This window comes from Saccostrea cucullata, unplaced genomic scaffold (assembly GCF_032062105.1).
Source record: "Saccostrea cucullata isolate Sc308-1 unplaced genomic scaffold, CSIRO_AGI_Scuc_v1 ctg1105, whole genome shotgun sequence".
Taxonomy (NCBI): Eukaryota; Metazoa; Mollusca; class Bivalvia; order Ostreida; family Ostreidae; genus Saccostrea; species Saccostrea cuccullata.
The window spans coordinates 269,500-291,007 of NW_026927407.1; the positions used below are offsets into that span (position 1 = coordinate 269,500).

At 34.1% G+C, this 21,508-nt stretch overlaps 1 protein-coding gene across 1 annotated transcript; it reads right to left on the reverse strand.

Annotated features, from left to right (window-relative positions):
• Nucleotides 1–1,451: 1,451 nt before the first annotated feature.
• Nucleotides 1,452–10,016, reverse strand: LOC134274423 (uncharacterized). Its single transcript, XM_062756716.1, has 5 exons — nucleotides 9,943–10,016; nucleotides 8,033–8,230; nucleotides 4,204–4,358; nucleotides 2,879–2,975; nucleotides 1,452–1,459 (listed from the first exon to the last, which is right to left on the reverse strand). The coding sequence occupies exons 2-5, from the start codon at nucleotides 8,193–8,195 to the stop codon at nucleotides 1,452–1,454; spliced, it is 423 nt and encodes a 140-aa protein (XP_062612700.1). The 5' UTR covers nucleotides 8,196–8,230; nucleotides 9,943–10,016.
• Between the last annotated feature and the right edge of the window lie 11,492 nt (nucleotides 10,017–21,508).

The window sequence follows — 21,508 nt, forward strand, 5'->3', positions numbered from 1 at the left end:
AATACATATCCAAAGAAGAACAAATAAATTTACAAATGGTATTAAACTCCAATGTTTACAAAAAAGAGGGCATGTCGCCATCATTAACTGAAATACTGAAGCGAGCATGCGCGATTGTATATATACAAAATGCAGCCAAAAATTGACCTATCATTGTAGAAAATCCTTCCAAGTTATGGTCATTGATACAGTTAAGAAGTCATAATTGCTCAGAATGTGTCGCTGCATCTCTTCTTTTGATTAATGACGATATCTTTTAGATATATATTTCACTTCATAAAGATATTCACAGAAAATCGGCATCTGTACCCAATTAGGTTGTTTATCACACTTCGATATATATCAGCCGGACCCAAGTTGGTGTTTCGTCACTAGAGCCGGGCACTCAATTTTGGTAAAACGTTATATTTACAGGTATATATAATTTTGTCTCCTAAAGACAATATTAACATCATGAAACACATCCAAATAGCTTGATATAATATACATACACCAGTACACCCTAACATTATCTCTCTCTCTCTCTCAAACGTACACACACACACCCTCACACACACACATACGCACACACACACAAAACAAAATATTAAGTATTAAGATGGGGAAATATTTCAAACAATATTATATTTTCTGAATATTGTTAATAATTTTACTTCATTTTCCTTAATTGCTCTGGTTATATTAAATATCATTTTTGAAAAAAAAATGATTTAAATAAGATAAATAACCCACTAAGGTGTAAAGAAATTTAAAGTTTTCTGTCGATTGAAAAAGTTCTTGTAAAAGATATTTATTATCAAAATGTAGATATTTTAATCCTTTTGGAAATATTTTTGTTTCATGTGTTAAACGTCTCCTAAAAAATAAACTCCAATGATTTTTTTAAAATGACTGTAGAAAAGAGTAATTTTCTAGGCAGGGGATAATTTTCGTCTAATAACCCGGTCAAATTTCTTTTAAAACATAGATCCCCGGTTTGATGTGATATTTTACGTAGAAAAATGATTAGAATAAAAATGACTCTATATTAATTTGTAAATTTTCCTTCGGGCGTGCATTGATTTACGGATAACTGGGTGTTTTTTTGCTGCTTGCTCAGGTCTGAGGGTTGGCTGTACGAGTGCAACCGAGGTTCAAATCTTAAAAAACAAGCTAAACTTTGGGGGAGTCAAAACATGTTGTCCTCAGTTGTTACTAGTGTTATGGTGCTTTTAACCATAGTTTAATTATATTCACAAATGATGTGTTTTATTTTCATAATTATAAAAAAAAATTTAAAAGTCTAACAAGCCTTTCTTTACATATTTTATTTGATATCCATATGATGCATTCATTAATCATTTACAGCAAACTTTTAGCCCGAAAGCAACTTATTCAGATATATATGATTTTTTTTTTTCATTTTCTTTGAAAAAAATTTGTATAAAAAAAATTAAGAGCTGATATCGGTCTTACAATGCTGAAATCATTTTTAAAAGGGATGACTTAAAAATCTATAAGATGAAAAGTTGGTGAGGCATTCCACCTTAATCTTATCCTGCTTTGATTTCCCTAAAGCTGAACCAAATTAAATACTAAATTAAAAGGTCACTATTAGCATTAATGTACTGCATGTAAGTGAAGCTTTGTCCTTTTTTCGTTATTGATTTAACAAAATTAAATAGTTTGGTATTTTTCAAATAACATAAAATGAATAAGACCATGAAACAAACAAATCTCAGAAGGAATGAAATAACTTGACATTTTTTTTGACATTTTTTTTTCAGAAATCAACAGAAAAGTTCTTTCAATTTCCTTATTTTTGATGGAGTTATTTATTTCAATCCAATCAGTAATAGCATGCAAATTATAAAACGTTATATCTTTATTACCTTTAAACAGATCAATGACCTCCTTGTGGATGTTGTACTCAAATGCCGTAAATGCAGAATTGGGTCACTACACATTTTCACTAAAACACAAGTTCATCCTCGTATTTCTGAATCAAGACGCAATTTTATGGATTTTATTCATGGTTTGTTAAATTACAGATGCAGATTGATTTATTCTCAAAAACTCTATTCGAAACACAGTTTAATAGAAAATCAATATCCTTGAACATTTAACACAATCAAGCTCATTTAAAGATCTCCAGATAGCTTGCGATCCTCCACTTTGTATGTGATACATAGCATACTCCAAAACTTGATAAATACATATCCAAAGATGAACAAATAAATTCACAAATGGTACTAGACTCCAATGTTTACAAAACGTAAAGAATTTAGGGCACGTCGCCATTACTAACTGAAATACTGAACTGAGCATGCGCGATTATATATACGAAATGCAGCCAAAAATCGACCTATCCTTGCAGAAAATCGCTTCAGGTTATGTTCATTGATACAGTTAAGAGGTCATAATTGCTCAGAAGGTGTCCCTGCATCTCTTCTTTTGATTAATGACGATATCTTTTAGATATATATTTCATTTTATAAAGATATTCACAGAAAACTGGCGTCTGTACCCAATTAGGTTGTTTATCACACTTCGATATATACGCCAAAAAGGGGTAGTCCCTTACAAAAGATAATATTTCAATTAATTGACAACATACAAAGCTATCTCTTATATCAATGTACAGATAAGAGAACAAAGTTTCACATATATGAAGCATATCTATTGATTTTACTAGATGAAAGAGTTGTAACGATAATAAAAACAGCTCTGACTTAGGTCCGTTTAAAAAACAGCACCTAATTTTCAGCCGTTCCCAAGTTAGTGTATCTTCACTATAGAGCAACAGACAAGTTGGGGTAAAGATATATATATATATATATATATATATATATATATATATATATATATATATAACGAAATTTATTCTCAGAAGAGTTACCGAATCCCTCTATGTCTTTCTCTGTAATTGAACTTTGATTCTGAATAAATTTTTCTAGTTGCAGTACCCTGGTTAAATTCAGAACATCATTCCCTTTCTGAAAGAAGAGTAAAACATGTTATGAATCGTATTAAAGTTTTTAAATTATATATTATTCAGATTTCTTTCAGTTTTTATCAAATGTAGGAAGACGTAATGTTTAAAATTGCTCCTAAAATCGAAACAAATTAAATGAAGGTACATGTATCTTGGGGCGAATCAAAATTACACAGCATAATTTCTTTAACAGAACTATGACTGGGCACAAAACTATGACTGGGCGAATATAAAACGGGGCAAAATTGTTCGCAAGTGCAAAAGGGCGAAAATAACACAGAGCCAAAATAACCCTGTATACAGTAGTAGTGTAGATTGAAGTTTGTGCCGATAATGATCCGCGGTGAAAGGGATGGGAAAGATTATCTTTTAAGATAGATTTGACAATAAATGAGCATAAAAAATCTCGTAAATCTGAAAATTGACAAGATTGAATGTATGTTGTATAGCGTCTCAATCAAGAATTTCTTACTCATGTTGAGACCTCACCGTATGTCAGTGAAGGGTAAATAAGCAAGAAATTATGATAAAGCATGAAATAAAGTTTTTTTATGCGCCTGGATCGAAAGATCCGAGGCGTATATTGTTTTTGTCCTGTCTGTCTGTTTGTCTGTTTGTCTGCAAACTTTAACCTTTGCCATAACTTTTGAACCATGATCGATAGAGACTTCATATTTGGTATGCCTACTCCACTAGTAAAGCCCTTTCACATGACACCAAGGTCAATGACCTTGTGACCTTGACTGTGTCTTATGTGCTAAAAAAAGCTTTTTTGAACCTTCGCCATAACTTTTGAACCAAGGAAGATAGAGACTTCATATTTGGTATGCTTACTTCACTAATCAAGATCTTTCAAAAGACATCAAGATCAATGACCTTGTGACCTTCACTGAGACCTATATGCTAAAAATATGTTTGTTTTTTTTTTAATTTGTTGCCGCCGGGCGCATAGTGTTTCACAAACACATCTTGTTTTATTTAAAGACAAACCGGCATAGTTGTATTAGTTATTTAGAGATGAAACCTTAACCTTTGAAAAAAAAAATAGGGAGAAACCCTGGAGAAATACGTAAACTGAACTGGTATACACTTATCCTTGACAGCGCAATAGGTATGGGATAGGTTAAAATTGAGAACAGACAGGAAAAATGCAATATACCCCAGGGATATGTCGATCTGTGGGCATAAGATAAATACCTTTATCTTCTCGTACACTGCTTTTGTTTTACCTCATTAACACAGTTAGCAGTAGAATCACGTGACGTCCCTATAAGTATTATTTCATCTTTTCTCTGATTCTGTTCCATTATGGTGTAAACGTCTGCCGCGTCTCTTACAATCTTCGATACACCCACATTCTTATTTCCGTACAATATCCATGTGTCTGGATAAAAAGAAATTAAATGAACAGATGATGAAACCCTTAACAACAGTTATCATAATAGGAAGTACTTTGATTTACTAAGAAACTTTATCTTGATCTTTATTAAAGATCTTGGGTCCTAATATTTCTTTTGTTCAAACATTTGATTTAGACTTATGCAAGGAATATGTAAATGTACAAGAAATAGTTCTTATTTATCTCTGATAAATCTCATTAAATGAAATATATATTTATCTGCAATTTATAGTAAAAATACTTTGATTTTACTATATTTAATATTAGTAAACTATAGCTAAGTATAGTTCTTTTTGTAAAGGTTTACAAAGTAGCTTTTAAAAACAATATGTATAAACAAGAGAGAATCAAGCTTGTCAGCATTTATTCATTTTTCATAGATTCGACATCTGCTCATAGAAAATAAAATAAAATATTCTTTATTTTACAGACGAAAGTACGTTAATAAGCCTCTTTTCCAAAGAAGTCAAAATGTAAAATACAGTGTATTGATTTAATTTGTATTAATTTTGGACGACACAATTATCTTCGATAGACCGTTTTGAGAAAATGTCCCTCGCCCTGACAAAAGAGTGACTCTTCATAGTCAAAGCACGTAAGGGTTTATGAAACATACTACTCTGCAAAGAATTGCAAGTACCCCATACTCTAAAGAATGAGAATTGCATAAGAGTTTATTTACTGTTCAAACTTTAAGTACATACAATGCACTTGTTTCATGCACAAGTGCTATGACGTCGAGAATGAAAAAAAATTCCGCTACAGGGCTAGTACATTCAAGCATACTGTTAATCAGATTGACATATTTAGCTGAAAATTAGTTTTTAAGGAACAAAAAAATGTTATGGGTTCAAGAATAAAAGAAGTACGTGTGTCATTTCTGTTCAAAGTAATTGTTTAACTACATCCCTCCTTCAAGGTTGAACAAACTTAGGGACTCTGTATACTTAGATTATTAATAGAGCGTTAATGAGATCAGATTGCGTGTTTTTAAGCAATAGTCGGGGCTTTAAATGGTTTTAAAAATCATTGATTTGACAAACGAAGTCGTCAGAGTACAATCTGTGCATCTGAAGAATATTTAAACCTTCCGAAATAATACCGATTTATTCACGTATGATTTAAATCTTGCCAGATATATTTGTTTACTAAGAGTCAAATCTCAGAAGATGAAATAAAGTGATAGAATAACGGGTACACATACGCGTTATTTACAGTTTGCTTCTAAGGAAAATCAATATTATCTTCTTGCACATGCCTATTTCATGAGGTGCTTTTTAGAAAGAAAATATATAGGTAATTTATGATAGCAAGCGTTTTAAAGAGATAAGTAAAATAAAAAGTAAAATTTTGAATTAAATGCAACATCTTAAAAATGTCCGTGTAAAATGCCTTTTGGTGGTAAACAAAATACAAGGCGCTGAGAAAGAAGACAAAACTTTTTTGAATGTGAATCGACAAGATCATAAGCACTGGAATAAAATCATGAAATTATGTTAAAACACTTCTGTAGCCCAATCATGAAAAGTATTCTGGCTGGTTTCTATCCGATTACATAAAATTTTTGTTGTAAGTAACAGTTTCCATCATTGACAATCAAATTAATCGATCTTTTTATTGTTTATTTAAATATAATTTTTAATCAGAGTGAGTTAAGATTAATTCCTCCTGAAAAATTGTTACACAAGTTCATCATTATATATTTATCAACTAAATTCCTTCTACGTTACGTACCCTTTACTATGGTTTTATTCATGTATGAGAAAATATTTGTTATTCGAGCCAGGCGAAACGCTTCTCTTAATATATGGAAGTTGTAGCTCTTGATATTATATAAGGTAAATTTTTGTCCCCCGCTTGAAAAGTGGGGGATATTAATTTGGGTTTGTCCGTCCGTCCGTCCGTCCGTCCGTCTGTCCGTCCGTCCGTCCGTCTTTCTGTCTGTCTGTAACGCTTTCGTTTCCACACGATATCTCGAGAACCGTTTGAGCTTTTGCAATGAAATTTAGCATAGCAATTCCCTATGGACTAAAGAAGACCCCTATTGATTTTGAGGTCAAAAGGTCAGAGGTCAAGGTCATAAATAAGCAAATTCTGTCTGTTAAAACACTTTCGTTTCCACACGATATCTCTAGAGCCATTTGAGCTATTGCAATGAAATTTTACATAACAACTCCCTGTGGCCTAATGAAGACCCCTATTGATTTTGAGGTCAAAAGGTCAAAGTTCAAGGTCGTAAATTTATACATTCTGTCTGTGTGTAACACTATCATTTCCGGGCAATATTTCAAGAAGATTTTGAGCTTATGCAATGTAATTTTATACCAAAACTCCCTAGGACCTCTCTCACCCCTCTCAAAGTGCCCCGCCCCGTTTGTTTTATTAGTATTTATAGTATTACATGTCGCTATTTTTAGCGCAGGGGCATGAGGAGAGTTATTGCGTATAAAACAGGTTCTCGGCGGACTTTATGTTCTTATTACATCTTTTAGAACTGTTTAATAAAGGCTAAATAAATAAAACACCATGGATTGTGTAAAATTTTGAGAATACCGAACATGAAAATATGAATATATAACTTCAGTTCTGCATATACTTTACTGCCTGTAACATAGATTGGATACAGTGATTCCGTGGTCTAGAGGTTATGTCACTCGCTTCAAATGTTAGAGGACCCGGGATCGAATCTCGGCCGATCCTTTTTTTTTTTATTTTTTTTTTAAATACTTTTCTTTTTTTTTTTTTTTTTTTACTAAATGATAGTATTCAGCATGTGAAATGAAAAATTTATGAGGTTATAAAATCATCATTACAGTGTGATAAATATTCCATATAAAAAGAATCTTCTATACACATAATAAAGAATAAGCAATCAAATCTTTATATGCATATTGACATACATGTATTTTATTTGCTTCAGTATACATGTATACATTTAATAATTCTACAAATTCAGTCAGGGGGGATCCGATTTTTTCCCTAAGCGGGGGACACGAATTCTCTGAATTAGCTTGTATACGTAGTGTTCATTTCTTGTGATTTCGAATGTTTTTCAAAATGGGTTTCAACAAATAAGTACATGTACCGGAAAAGTCGATACTTCGGCTATTCGACATTAATAAATAAGTTCTATTATTTTGCTTAAATGCCTGTTAAAGTGTTTATTTTTTATTTTCTAATGAGTTCTGTATTATATTCAGTTCGTGAGGAATATATATTGATTAGGGGCGTGTCGTCTGGTCCTGATTAAAATATGAACATTTTGAATAATTTTCAAAGATTTTGATGTGATTGATTCATTAATAAAGTAATTATTAGTCTTTATTTATATTCATTTACGTTCTGTGTTTTAGCTACACAGCAAGTAAAGGGAAGAGAAAATGACAGAATATTGCTGAAACATTCATTAAATATAATTTAAATCAATTTAGCCACCAAGAACACAGGCAAGGTCTCAGGGTCTCTGTATTTTAAATTTGTTAACTAAGGCTGATTAATATTTTTGGATTTTTCCCCTGATTGACCTCCGCCACTGCCTTTATGCGTCTCTATCCATCGCCGTCTGAAACACTGACTTGGGCCAAGCAATAGCAACAAAGCTGTCCGAATCATCGATATTCGGAATGACATGTTCTAAATAGGAAAGGGGGGGCACTAACCTCCTCCGCTGCTTTTATGCGTCTCTATCAGCGCCGTTTGGAACACTGACTTGGGCCAAGCTCTAGGAACAAAGCTGTCCGAATCCCCAATGACGGATAAAACAAGTTTTGGTTTTTTAAACTTCTCTACTAAACGGGTCCATTCGTTTGACGGTTCACCCATTTTAATTTATGTTGCTCTTGTCCAATGAAATTAATCTGCAAAACAATATGAAACTAGTGCTAATTGTAACGGGAACCGTTACAGATGTTCCCCAAACGCTCCTCAACTTCATTTTGGTGCCTCATTTCCTCTAAGCTTCATAAAAAAAAACTAAACCCTATGCATCTGAAACTTAAACAACGTTTTTCCTAAAGAATACCAAGTATAAACAAAATTTTTACATTGCACGTGCGCACACTTGCATGCATATGCGGAATGACCATATCATTGTATCTACACTATTAGTTTATTATAATGTACTTAATATCTCAGCATTTAATCAAAAAGTATTCGAAAAATACGCTCAATCAAGTGCATTTGTAATTATACGTATTGCACGTGCATGCATGTGCATGATGACCACAGCCTCTTGTAGGGGTCCATTAAGACTATCTATGTTCTAAATCCCATCCTGTTTGGCTGAAAACAAAGGGAGATATAGGCATTTAAAGTTTTAGCCAATGAGATTGCAGCGCACGTGCATGCGCGTGATTTCATGATAATTATTTTATGTCATATCGTAGGATATTTTACTGCATGACTATGTTTTAAATTTCAAAGTATTTCGTCAAAAAACGAATAAGATATTGAGATTTTTGTTTCAGCCAATCAGAGCGAAGCGCACGTGCATGCGCGTGAGTTCATGATAATTTGACAATGTCCTCTTGTCTATAATACTAATATATTCTTATATTCTGAGTTTTAACACATTTAATCCGGAAATAGAAAAATTACGGCTTTATCAATTGTATTGGGCATTTTACATGTTGCACGTGCACGCTCTTGCAAGCACGTGCGCGCAAAATGACCTTGATTCCGCAAATCTACATAACATGTCTACTTACCCTAAAAAGATTTTACTTACATCAGATGAACAGTTTACAAGATCATTCGCGGACAAATAAGTACCCAGGAAGAAGAAAAATAATAATAAGAAACAGAGTAAAAACAATATGTTCCCAAACTTCGTTTGGGGAACATAATTAACAATTTTATCATAATTTGACTATAACTACTTGAGCACTATTATGCAACTCATAAAATCAAGCTAAAAATAATATTATGTTAAAAAATTAATAAGAACACATTTTAGTATATCTGATATGTGTATACTTTATTTCAGCGGGCATAAAGAAAATGATATTTTTTCTATAAATTCGATATATACTCACTACATCTTGTAAAAATTTAAGATCATTTGTTTATCAAGACCATTCTTAATCTGTGTACAATATTTACTAATAAAATCTTGATACATGTTTTCATGATGGAAAAGATTGTTGAGGTAGTATGTACATTTTCATCAGTTTACAGTTTTCAAGGAACATTCCCTTTTAAATTAATGAAACACAAGGTGGGTTGTCAAAATAGCAAATCAATGTAGGCGACATTATTTAAACATTGAAATTTATGGTTCTTGCTATTTCTTTTTACGTAATTGAATTTCACAGGTTACGATCGATTAATCTGGTTCAGATCGCCCCCCCCCCCCTCATAAACATACATCTAAATAAAAGTAATCTTCGTAAAAAATACAACTATCTGCAAACAAGCTCGGCACATAAAAGAATTATAAAGTTTTTTTTAAGTAAAAAAATAATAAAACTAAATATATGTTAATGACTTTTGCGTAATTTAATTCCAAAGTTCTTTACATTGATCAGTTTCATGATATAATTTTATTTCAAAATTTACTTATAATACTTACCTTCTAAAAAATAAAATTACGTCCTTAAATCAAACCGAAACGTTAAGGAAATTCTACTATTTTAAAGCAAGAAGAAATACAGAGCTCATAAAGAAGACCTCAATTAAATGCATACATGACAAATGCAAGGTGAAGGCATTTAAATATCCCCTGCACAAAAAGGAGTTGTTCGGACGATCAAACGTACTTTAAACTTAATGAGTATTAAAGCGACTGTTTTCTGAAAATGCCCGTTTTTTGTAAGACACGAAGTTCGCATTAATACTGAAGATAGTAAACAAAAGAGTTGACTGTATTTTTAAAAAGTGAACTGTCTTGAATTATTGCAATCTTTGATTATGGATGATAACACATACTTTTATGTTTACTATTCCGTCATTCAGTGCCAAAACAAACAAAGTTTTCAAAAGATTTCCAAAGATTTTTGCGGCTTCAATATTTTAATTTTAGTAAGATATATGACTTTTTAAATTAGTTTTATTTCAACCCAGTTTTGTGGTACCCCATAAAAAGTCTCGGAGAGATAAACTAATTGAGCAATTAACAATTTCGTTTAAAAATGCCTACTCTTGCCGATGAAAGGTATTTCTGAAGTAGACGTGCAAGAATTAATAACAGAAAAGCATTTATTATTTGTGTATTCATTGTTTTGCATTATCATTTGAGTTACGATATTTATACACGTAAACTAACGGTAAGACATTTTGCACTTTTTGCCAAAATTAACATAGATAATTGGAGGTTTCTCGGTTGAAATATAATATAGAATTTTTTTTGTATTACAAATGTATTTCAATTTTCAGAACAAAAATCTGGTAGAGAATTCATTCTTTGATTCCGGCGCAATGGACTTCCGAAATGGCAGAACAATTATTAACTTGTAGGGGCTAGTTCCCATTTGACCGAACTCAGCTGCAACCACATCCATTGATGTTACACTAACAGCACTAGCCTCCGTGCAGTGACTCGGCAGGCCTGGAGTCTTTTAAACGCCCTAACGCTTCCCCGTCACCTGGACTGCCTCCATACAACAGGCTGGAAACACCACAGTAGCAAATAAAAGCGAGCGCAGCGAGGCGGCGCGAAGCGCCGCGAGCTCAATAGACTAACGTGTACGAACGGAGGAAATTCGGGTTGAAATCTGCACATTGTTCCAAGAAATTTTTATCTCACCGCGTGAAAAAATTCCAAACTCCCAGTAATCCTTTGCGGTGCATAGCAACAAGGTGGCTAAAACATAGCAACAACTTACTTGAAAAAAATACAAACAACGATTTATTGCAATTTCCATGCCATAAAACCATCGTTGGCGTCCTAAGTCTACAGGACTTTTTATCTGACGTCATACTTTCGTCACTTTAACGGTTCGGGTATTTCCGATTTTGTCGGAAACTTCCGATAAGTTCGGAATCTCGATCCCGATGTTTGGGAAGTGATCTCTTTTTATTATTTTGTTTTCTTTCTTTTTCTTGAATGATAGGCAGTTCATGTGTAGGTTTATGATAGTACATAACTGCGCTCGCCCCAACGGTCATACCGTAAAACATATTAATGCAGTAATTTCATCTTCTCCGATTGTAAATGTTACATCTTCCTCCCACCTTATCGATCTATCATCTCGTACCTCGACACAACAGGAACATAGATATAAATCAAATGTCATCAGACTTTCACCCTACCATCCGGCTGACCCGGCCAGCCAGTGGTGGTCACTTTTCATGGACATGGTTATATCTTAATATGTCAAAATCGGCGGCATTGACGGCGTTTCCTTTTTACATGGGAATCATTCCGAAACAATGGTATTTTGAATTTATTATTTCGGTACGAATATAAGACACATCTTTCAAATAATGAATTCTCGGTCTTCAAAGACCACAAACCGTTACAATATTTGATGTTTCACCTAAGGTTTCACGAAAGGTTAACATGCCAAAAAATTATATTTACAATATTTCCAAAACTATGTTGTTTGTAAAATTGAAACTTTTTTAGTTTGTAAATATGTCATTGATAAACAAATACAAAGTATCACTCGATAAAAAAAAACCTCATAAATAAGAATATTTGTCGAGAAAATTTATTTTTAAAAAAATCCATTTTACATGGACTATTTACAGAATACACCAAAGTACATCCGAACTTCAAGTGAAATTATTCATAGCAGAATCAGAATATGTTTATCAATGCAGGGCAAGTAGGACTTCGATAGCCTCTGGAAAGTATAAGTTGTTTTCCCTGTTTATTTTGTCCACATGTTAAGACTTGAAACCGTTCACTTCAGTTCTTTATTTCGTGGGACGTTCATCCCATAAGCATCATAAGTACAACATTGTATTTTTCAATTACATACGTAGTACAATAACATGTTATACACTAACCAACTAGTGATACATACATTTTATTATTTAGCTAATTGATTTAAACATTCCATTCGTAATCTATTAGCATGATATATATTCCCCTAACTGATTTACATCTTTGGTATTTGTACTACAGAATAATTGAATTACCTTGAAGACAATTAGTCTTCGGGAGTAGTAATGTGTGATGAACTTGTTTCTTAAATCGTGAAAAACTGGACATATGAATAAAAAATGAAATTCATCTTCAATATCATTTAAATTACACAGATCACATTTCCTATCACTCCTTATTAAGTTCTTGTATCTTCCAGTTTCAATCTTTAAATTATGTGCTGAAAGTCTGAGACATGAAATTACTTTTCTATATTTTACTTGGATGGGGTTCTTTAAATAAACTTGTAAACAAATAATCAACTAAATGCTTATGTAACATACATTTTGGTGACTTACATATATCAGATACAGCCTTCTGTTTAAAAACATCACACATTTTATCGTATGTTATGTCTAATAAAATACTACCTTCTTGAAACCTAGAGTGTACATTTCATTTTTTATACTCATTATTCAGGGATCTTTATTCTCTACCATATCTTGATAACATGCACTTAAAATACAGTGATTACTTTTTCTTGATTTTAGCCAATATTTTTATATTCTGCGCTTTCTGTAGATATTTAGTGGTATTCTACCTAACTCATAATAAACAGCACTATTACTATTATTTTTTCTTACACCAAGTATTCTCTTACTAAAATTAATATGTACTCTTTCAACATCTGGACCTTTATGAAAACCCCAAATTTCAGCTCCACAACATAACACACTTTTAACATAAGTGTCACTATCAAGAACATTGATCTGAGTCTCAACATTAAAATTTAAATTTTTCATCTTATCTTACTTTAAATACTAAACAATGCCTTGTTACCTTGTGTTGCAGTGTTTCTGTGTGGATAAGAATTTACCATTATAGTTGAATAATAATCCTAAATAATTGAATTGATTCACAACTTCCACATTGTTAACATTAAATGTCCATTTTTCTTCACCTCTTACATACTCTCCATTTCTAAAAACTACAATTTTCGTTTTTTGTACATTTACAGTTAAATTCCATTCTTCTGTATAACTATAAAGAGTGTTTAACATTTCTTGTAAAGTTTCAACTGTTTCCGCTAATAATTTGATTTTAGTTGTAACACGTCATTTGATTGGGTAAAAGATTTAATCCATTTCGTATAACATAACTTCCCTACGTCACAATGAGTTACGTCAAAAACGTATTACTCCGCTTGACGTTACTTTTAAAATAATGCTGAATTTGGAGCCTTTTTCCGGAGGAAAAATTGTATCATTATCTACAATGAAATTAAATTATAAGGAATGAAGCTTATTTCAACTTATGTTATCCGATATAACAAAACTTGGGGCAGTTTACGCTTTCTTATAAACCGCTTCGCGGCCCAAATAATTATTTGGGTCATGTAATTCGCCCTTTTTGAAAATTCGTACAATACATCCCCTTTGACCAGCTATCTGGATACATACCAGAATCAAAAATACTGTTATAAAATTTACATAGAATAGGAATCATAACTTCTTTACATTTAATAAAAAAATTCATTAATTACACCAGTCGCCCGCGTGGCGCAGTGGTTAGAGCGTCTGCTCTAGAGTCGCGAAGTAAGGAGTCATTCCTTCGAATCCTACTGCGGGACGTGGAGACCGGTCCTTCGGATGAGACCGTATAAACCGAGGCCCCGTGTCGCATTAGGTGCTGGCACGAAAAAGATCCCTCCATGCTCAATGGCCCTGAGTGCCGAGTATAGGACAAAATTTGCAGCTCTCCACCGGCAAATGGTGACGTCTCCATATGAGTGAAAAATTCTCGAAAGGAACGTTTAACAATATAAAATCAATCAATCAATCATTAATTACACCATCATCTGCGTTACTCTTTTACATTTAAGTTTCAAATTTGCTTTCTCGACTTCTAATTCAGATATACACGTATCTAATTCCTCATAACACGAAGCTGGGTAGTGTTCAACACTGTCGTCAACAACGTTAGATTCGTTCTTGTTCTCAAAAACACTCCTAAAATGCTCCAAAAATTGATCTGCGTTTATATCATTATCTAGTTTTTTTCCGAAGGTACTTGTGGACAGGAACCCCCCCCCCCCCCCACTATACACCCCTGGTCAAAATATTTTTTTTCTTTATTTGTCATGAATTATGTTTCTAGTTCTTATTTACAACGTATTCCATATGAAAAATCCAAAAAATAACAGATATAACGATTTACTAAAAAAGTCATACCCTGGTATTATAAAAATAGAGAGGGTAAGTCACTTCGGTTTGTTAATTCGGACCCCTCTTGATTATCGGGCCTAAAATATCATATACCTACTACATGTCACCATAATGTGTCATGATATCTTGTTTCGGTCGATATTCTTGTCATTTAATTGCCCAGACATTCCCCAATTATCCGAGTATTCAATGTCAAACGTGAAAAATTTAGATATTACGGAAGTGATCCATAAACGACATCTAGCGGGTAACTTTCGAGTTCCGAGTGTCATAGAATTAAGGGAAAAGCCAGAGGACTACGAAAAAGTTCGGGAAAATTTTGATAAAAGAAGTCGAAATCGATTCATTAGAATTCAAATTTTGCTGCAGATTTTCAAGATGAGTTAGGGTCGTCTTCAATATTCTTTTTAGAGGATTTATCACTGATAACATATAGCGTATTAAAAATCGCATATAGACATTAAAATACATGTAACCCCCACCCCCACCCCAACTACAATAATTCCGATATCATGAAATTAATAATCTTATACAATGATCCTCACTTACCAAAGAATTTAATCATATATGAATCGTTTCTTAAAAATAAATGAAAATCGGAACTTTTTATTATTACATTCTCTCGTTTATTGTCCTAACTACAGCCTCGGAGTTTGTTTCTTGTCTTAACTGTGTATATCTACTGCTTTGTTAAAGAAGCTTAACCTCTTTTTATTTATCTAACATGGCCGTAGGAAAAATATTAGTATATTTTATAATATGCTGTAGAGGTACTATATGCTCGTGCCCCCTCAATAAAAACCAGTGACATTTTTTTTTGCTTATTGTTTGGGCTGCCCCCCCCCCCCACTTTTTTCCCAACATTACCTTTAATATTGAACATGTCAATTGGAAGGTTTGTTGGCCACCCACTTCTTACCACAGTATAGTGATACGAAGAATATGTGGTATTGTATGCAAAAAAAATTGGAAGTAAAAGGGAGTTGGCCTACCTCTAACCTCCAATATATTAAACAATATAGCGAGCAAATGGAATAATGATTTCTGTGCTGTTTTGAATAAGCACATTTCTGGTTGTATTTATTTATTTAAAATAACGCATTAACAGAAATCCACATTTACGCAGACACAGTCACTAGAAAATAAAAGTTGAGTTTGCCAAAACATATCCAAGTAGAAAGGGGGGGATTACATGTCATTTAATGTCTCTATGCGATTTTTAAAACACTATATTGTATCAGTGATAAATCCTCTAAAATGAATATTGAAGACGAGCCTTATTCATCTCGAAAATCTGCAGCAAAATTTAAATTCTAATGAATCGATTTCGACTTTTAACAACATTTTCCCGATTTTTTTCGTAGTCCTCTGACCTTTCCCTTAATTCTATGACACTCGGAAAGCGAAAGTTACCCGCTAGGTGTCGGTTTTGGATCACTTCCGTAATTTCTGCTTTGACATTTCCAAATTTTTCATGTTTGACGCTGAATACTCGGATATTTGGGGAATGTCTGGGCAATTAAATGGCACGATTAACGACAAAAATATCTACCGAAACAAGATATCATGACACATTTTGGTGACATGTAGTAGGTATATGATATTTTAGGCCCGATAATCAAGAGGGGTCCGAATTTACAAACCGAAGTGACTTACCCTCTCTATTTTATAATACCAGGGTATGACTTTTTAGGTCACTTGAGTAAACTCAGGTGACCTATTGCCATCTGTTTTCGTTCGTCGTCGTGCGTCGTTTGTCGTGTGTTAACATTTGAACATTTTCAGCTTCTTCTCTGCAACCAATGAACCAATTTCAACCAAATTTGGCAGAAACCATCTATGGGTGAAGGGGAACAAATATTGTGAATTTCATGATCGCTGCCCCCCTTGGGCCTGGGGGGTGGGGCCAAAACCACTAAAATTAATGCAATCTTTAAAAATCTTCTACTTTACTCCTGGACATCAAGCAGTCAAACTGTTTGCATGATTGTAATCAGCATTGAGTCCTCTACCAAAATTGTGAAATTCATGGCCCTGGGGTCAGGGGTACTTGTGCTAGAGTGGGGCTAAATAAGTATATAGTGAAAATGCACTACTTCTTTGAAAATCTTCTTCTCTGCTCCTGGGTATTAAATAAACTAATTAAGTACATAGTTATGATGAACAAGAGTGCCTCTACCAAATTGTGAATTTTATGGCCCCAGGATCAGGGGTTATGGTGTTAGGGCGGGGCTCTATTAATTATATAGAGAAAATACATGAATTCTTTGAAAATCTTCTTCTTTCCTCCTGGGAATTAAATAAACTAACTAAGTACATAGATATGATGAGCAAGAGTGCCTCTACCAAAATTGTGAATTTTATGGCCTCAGGGTCAGGGGTTCTTGTGTTAGGGCGGGGCTCTATTGATTATATAGAGAAAAAACATGAATTCTTTGAAAATGTTCTTCTTTGCTCCTGGGTATTAAATAAACTAACTAAGTACATAGTTATGATGAGCAAGAGTACCTCTACCAAAATTGTGAATTTTATGGCCCCAGGGTCAGGGGTTCTGGTGTTAGGGTGGGGCTCTATTGATTATATAGTGAAAATACATGAATTCTTTGAAAATCTTCTTCTTTGCTCCTGAGAATTAAATAAACTAACTAAGTACATAGTTATGATGAGCAAGAGTGCCTCTACCAAAATTGTGAATTTTATGGCCTCAGGGTCAGGGGTTCTTGTGTTAGGGCGGGGCTCTATTGATTGTATTGAGAAAAAATATGAATTCTTTGAAAATGTTCTTCTTTGCTCCTGGGTATTAAATAAACTAACTAAGTACATAGTTATGATGAGCAAGAGTGCCTCTTCCAAAATTGTGAATTTTATGGCCCCAGGGTCAGGGGATCTGGTGTTAGGGGGGGGGGGTATTGATTATACATGTATAGTGAAAAAAAACTTTAAATCTTAATATTTTCTTCTTTGCACCTAGGTTTTAAGCAGATGAACTACCCATATAGTTATGAGCAAGGGCCCTAATCTTCAAGAATTGTAAATTTCAAGGCCCCAGGGTCAGTTGTACCATAGAGGGGGTGTGAAATGTGCTCCTTTGTATTAATCAAATATTTTTGAAAAGCATGAATGCCTTTCCAAAAGTTATACAATGTGTGGATCTAGACCTAAGAGTCCAGTGTTCATGTGTGGTAGCGGCACTACTCATTATTGCTGAATATTACTGATTTGTTGAAATGCATTTTTTGTTTCCCTATCCTGCCTATGGGTATTAAGTAACCAGACTAAGGAACTGCTCAGTGCATAGTTATGATGACCAAATTGTAAATGCTATAGCATCTGGCTTAAAACATGGATCAAATTCAATCACTGGAAAGTTGTTGAATAATGCTCAGGTGACCTAGAAGGCCCATGGGCCTCTTGTTTAGTAAATCGTTAAATCTATGTTATTTTTTGGATTTTTCATATGGGATACGTTGTAAATAAATTACTAGAAACATAATTCAAATAACAAATAAAGAAAAAAACATTTTGACCAGGGGTGTATAGTGGGAGGGGGGAGTCCTGTCCACAAGTACCCGTGTTTTTTTTCTAATTTTTAAATAACTTTTAAAATTGTCTTGAATTATGCTTTCTTAAATACTCTATGTTATTTCCCTGGTATCTTTTATAGATGTGCCTATTATTTCTTTGCAGTTTTTTTTAATCACGTCTCTTGTCACAAAGTGAGTTTCTATTCACAGAAGATTAATTAGTATTAAAAATGTTCAGACTTTCTTTATAGTCTTGATATTTAGACTTACAGATATCATTAAACCAGGGTTTTACTTTATCATTACTTATTTTCCGATGTTTGTACAAGACTTAGTGACTTTACACTAGAAATATGTCCATAGGACATGAATGCCCCGCCATGGATATATAAGTAAAAGCAACATGAAAATTTGTATGCTTATAAAATTTGATTAGTTTGGTTCAGGTAGGGCTAATAGTTAATAAAAATGTAGGTCAGATCCAGCATCCGAAGCAAGTCTGGTAGTGTCTTCTCCTAGATGCATCATCCATGCAAGCTTGGTTCAAGTAGGGCTTATATTACTTGGGAATAAAAATATAGGTCAGATCCAACATCCGAGGTAAATCTGGTAGTGTCCATACCTAGATGCATCATCCATGCAAGTTTGGTTCAGGTAGGGCTTATTATAGTTACTTGGGAATGAAAATTTAGGTCAGATCTAGCATTCAAAGCAAGCCTGGTAATGTCCATCCCTAGATGCATCATCCTTGCAAGTTTGGTTCAGGTAGGGCTTACAGTTACTTGGGAATTAAAATGTAGGTCAGATCCAGCATCCGGAGCAAGTCTGGTATTGTCCATCCCTAGATGCATCATCCATGCAAGTTTGGTCCAAGTAGGGCTTATAGTTCCTTGAAAATTGACCTGCTCCAAAAATTTTAATATGGTCACTCATCTGGAAAATGTAGGTCAGATCCAGCATTCGAAGCAAGTCTGGTAGTGTCCATCCCTAGATGCATCATCCATGCAAGTTTGGTTCAGGCAGGGCTTATAGTTACTTGGGAATGAAAATATGGGTCAGATCCAGCATCCGAAGCAAGTCTGGTATTGTCCTGCCCTAGATGCATCATCCATGCAGGTTTGGTTCAGGTAGGGCTAATATTTACTTGGGAATTAAAATGTAGGTCAGATCCAGCATTCGAAGCAAGTCTGGTAGTGTCCATCCTTAGATGCATTATCCATGCAAGTTTGGCCCAAGTAGGGCTTACAGGGCTTACAGTTCCTTAGGAATGGACTTGCTCCAAAAACTTTAACCTGGCCACTCATCTGGAAAATGTAGGTCAGATCCAGCGTCCGAAACAAGTCTGGTAGTGTCCATCCCTAGATACATCATTCTTGCAAGTCTGTATCAACATGTGAAGTTTGATAACACCATCTTGAATGGTATGTTTAAAACTGAGCTAAACACTAATTTAAGAAAAGTGAGGTCAAGTTCAAAGGAAAGGTCAAAAGAGCTAAATGCAAAGTGTGACGGAGGACGGAAAACGGACATGACAAACACTATATGCCCCGGCCATAATCATGGCGGGGCATAAAAAGGGTGTCATGACATCACACAATGTCTTACTGAAATTCTTCACAGAAATATTTACCTCCTCTTGTGTATTGAATGATTTATCGACATATGAAAGAAAAAAATCCTGGATTTTTCTTATTGTACCAATAGCATCAAAATTAGAACTTTTTTTTCCATTTGACTGATTTACATAAAATCCTAGATCCATTGCCTATTTTGGTATTTTCAGTATACTCGACACTTGTATTAAAAAAAAATTGTTTTTATGACAAAAGTAAGAGGTGAATGGTCAGAAAAATATTAAATTTCCCCGTCTGGAAATTAATAACAGTATTTAATGTATGCATGTCCGTCAATAAACAATCTATAGTGCTTGTACCGTTTGCATTACAAAAAGTAATATTGCCATAACAATCATTTTCCTTTCTACCATTAGCAATGCGTAATCCTGTATTTTGACACAAATTTAACAATATTTTTACCAAAATTCCTTTATCCATACTAAATCTACCATGCAGTTTCGTTTGCATCCGTCGTGTCGTAGTTTACCAAAAATTGTATGTAATTCGCTAAGGATTCTTCCAATACATCGTTAAGAATAAAATCTAGATTTCCACATCTAGCATTAAAATCGCCTGTGACATGTACAAAACCTTTGTGATAAAAATTAAAATAAGATTCTTCCAGATATTGAAAAAAGTCAACATTTTCTTTTTTAAAGAATACACAGTTTTCTGGCGGTATGTAACATGCAGCAATAAAGACTGGTTTACAATGCACGTTCAACTTATTTTCAACGTGTAGCCACACCACGGAGTTACAACCAAAATGCTTTCAACAAAAATTACAACACCACCTCCTTTTCCACTTATTCTTGGAAAAGTGTAACTATCATAACATTGTAATTCTAAATTATCATTATTTGTTATCCAACATTCTAACAAAATGACTATATCATACGATTTTATAATATCAACAAATTCATGATTGTCCAACTTAGCTTATAAACCTTTGTTAACATTCCTCCAGGATATAACTGTGGAATCCGGATAGGGCCATGCAGTTCACTATCGCACCATCTAGTATCGACTAAAAGGTCGATGGCGCGATAATGCGATGACGATGGAGCTATTGTACTATAGTGCGATGACGATTATGATGGTGCGATAGAACGATAAAGTAAAAGTGAATATTGCTTCATCGTCATTGTACCATCGCGCCATCGTCATTGCATTATCGTGTCATCACTATCGCACCATCGCTTCATCGTGCTATCGCACCATCGCCATCGCTTCATCGTTATCGCATTATCGCAACATAACTTCATCGTTATCGCACCATTGCTTCATCGTCATCACATTGTACCATCGCGCCATCGTCATTGCATTATCGTGTCATCACTATCGCACCATCGCTTCATTGTGCTATCGCACCATCGCCATCGCTTCATCGTTATCGCAACATAACTTCATCGTTATCGCACCATTGCTTCATCGTCATCACATTATCGTGTCATCGCATTATCAACCCAAACCTCGATGGTACGATAGTAAACTGCATGGCCCTATCCGGATTCCATATATAACAGATACCTTGGGGTTTCTACTCCCAGACCCGTCCTAGTAACCAGAATGCCCACCAGCTGCATTCGCGCTCGATAACACAGAACTGTAAGCTCTACCTTGATCCGAATACTGAGTATGACTACCGCTGTAAGGCTGCTGTCCGCCGTTATAATGACTTGTGCTTCGCGTGTTATGTGCCTCTCCATTATATGGATGCTGATGCATATCTCTTTGGGGCTGA

What these genes read in the sequence shown, in the direction of transcription:
- LOC134274423 (XM_062756716.1), bottom strand. Translation starts at nt 8,195, where the DNA reads ATGGGTGAACCGTCAAACGAATGGACCCGTTTAGTAGAGAAGTTTAAA. An exon ending in GCATAAAAGCAGCGGAGGAG is followed by an intron (nt 4,359 to 8,032) that starts GTTAGTGCCCCC and finishes CTTTTTATCCAG; the next exon opens with ACACATGGATATTGTACGGA. An exon ending in CTGCTAACTGTGTTAATGAG is followed by an intron (nt 2,976 to 4,203) that starts GTAAAACAAAAG and finishes CTCTTCTTTCAG; the next exon opens with AAAGGGAATGATGTTCTGAA.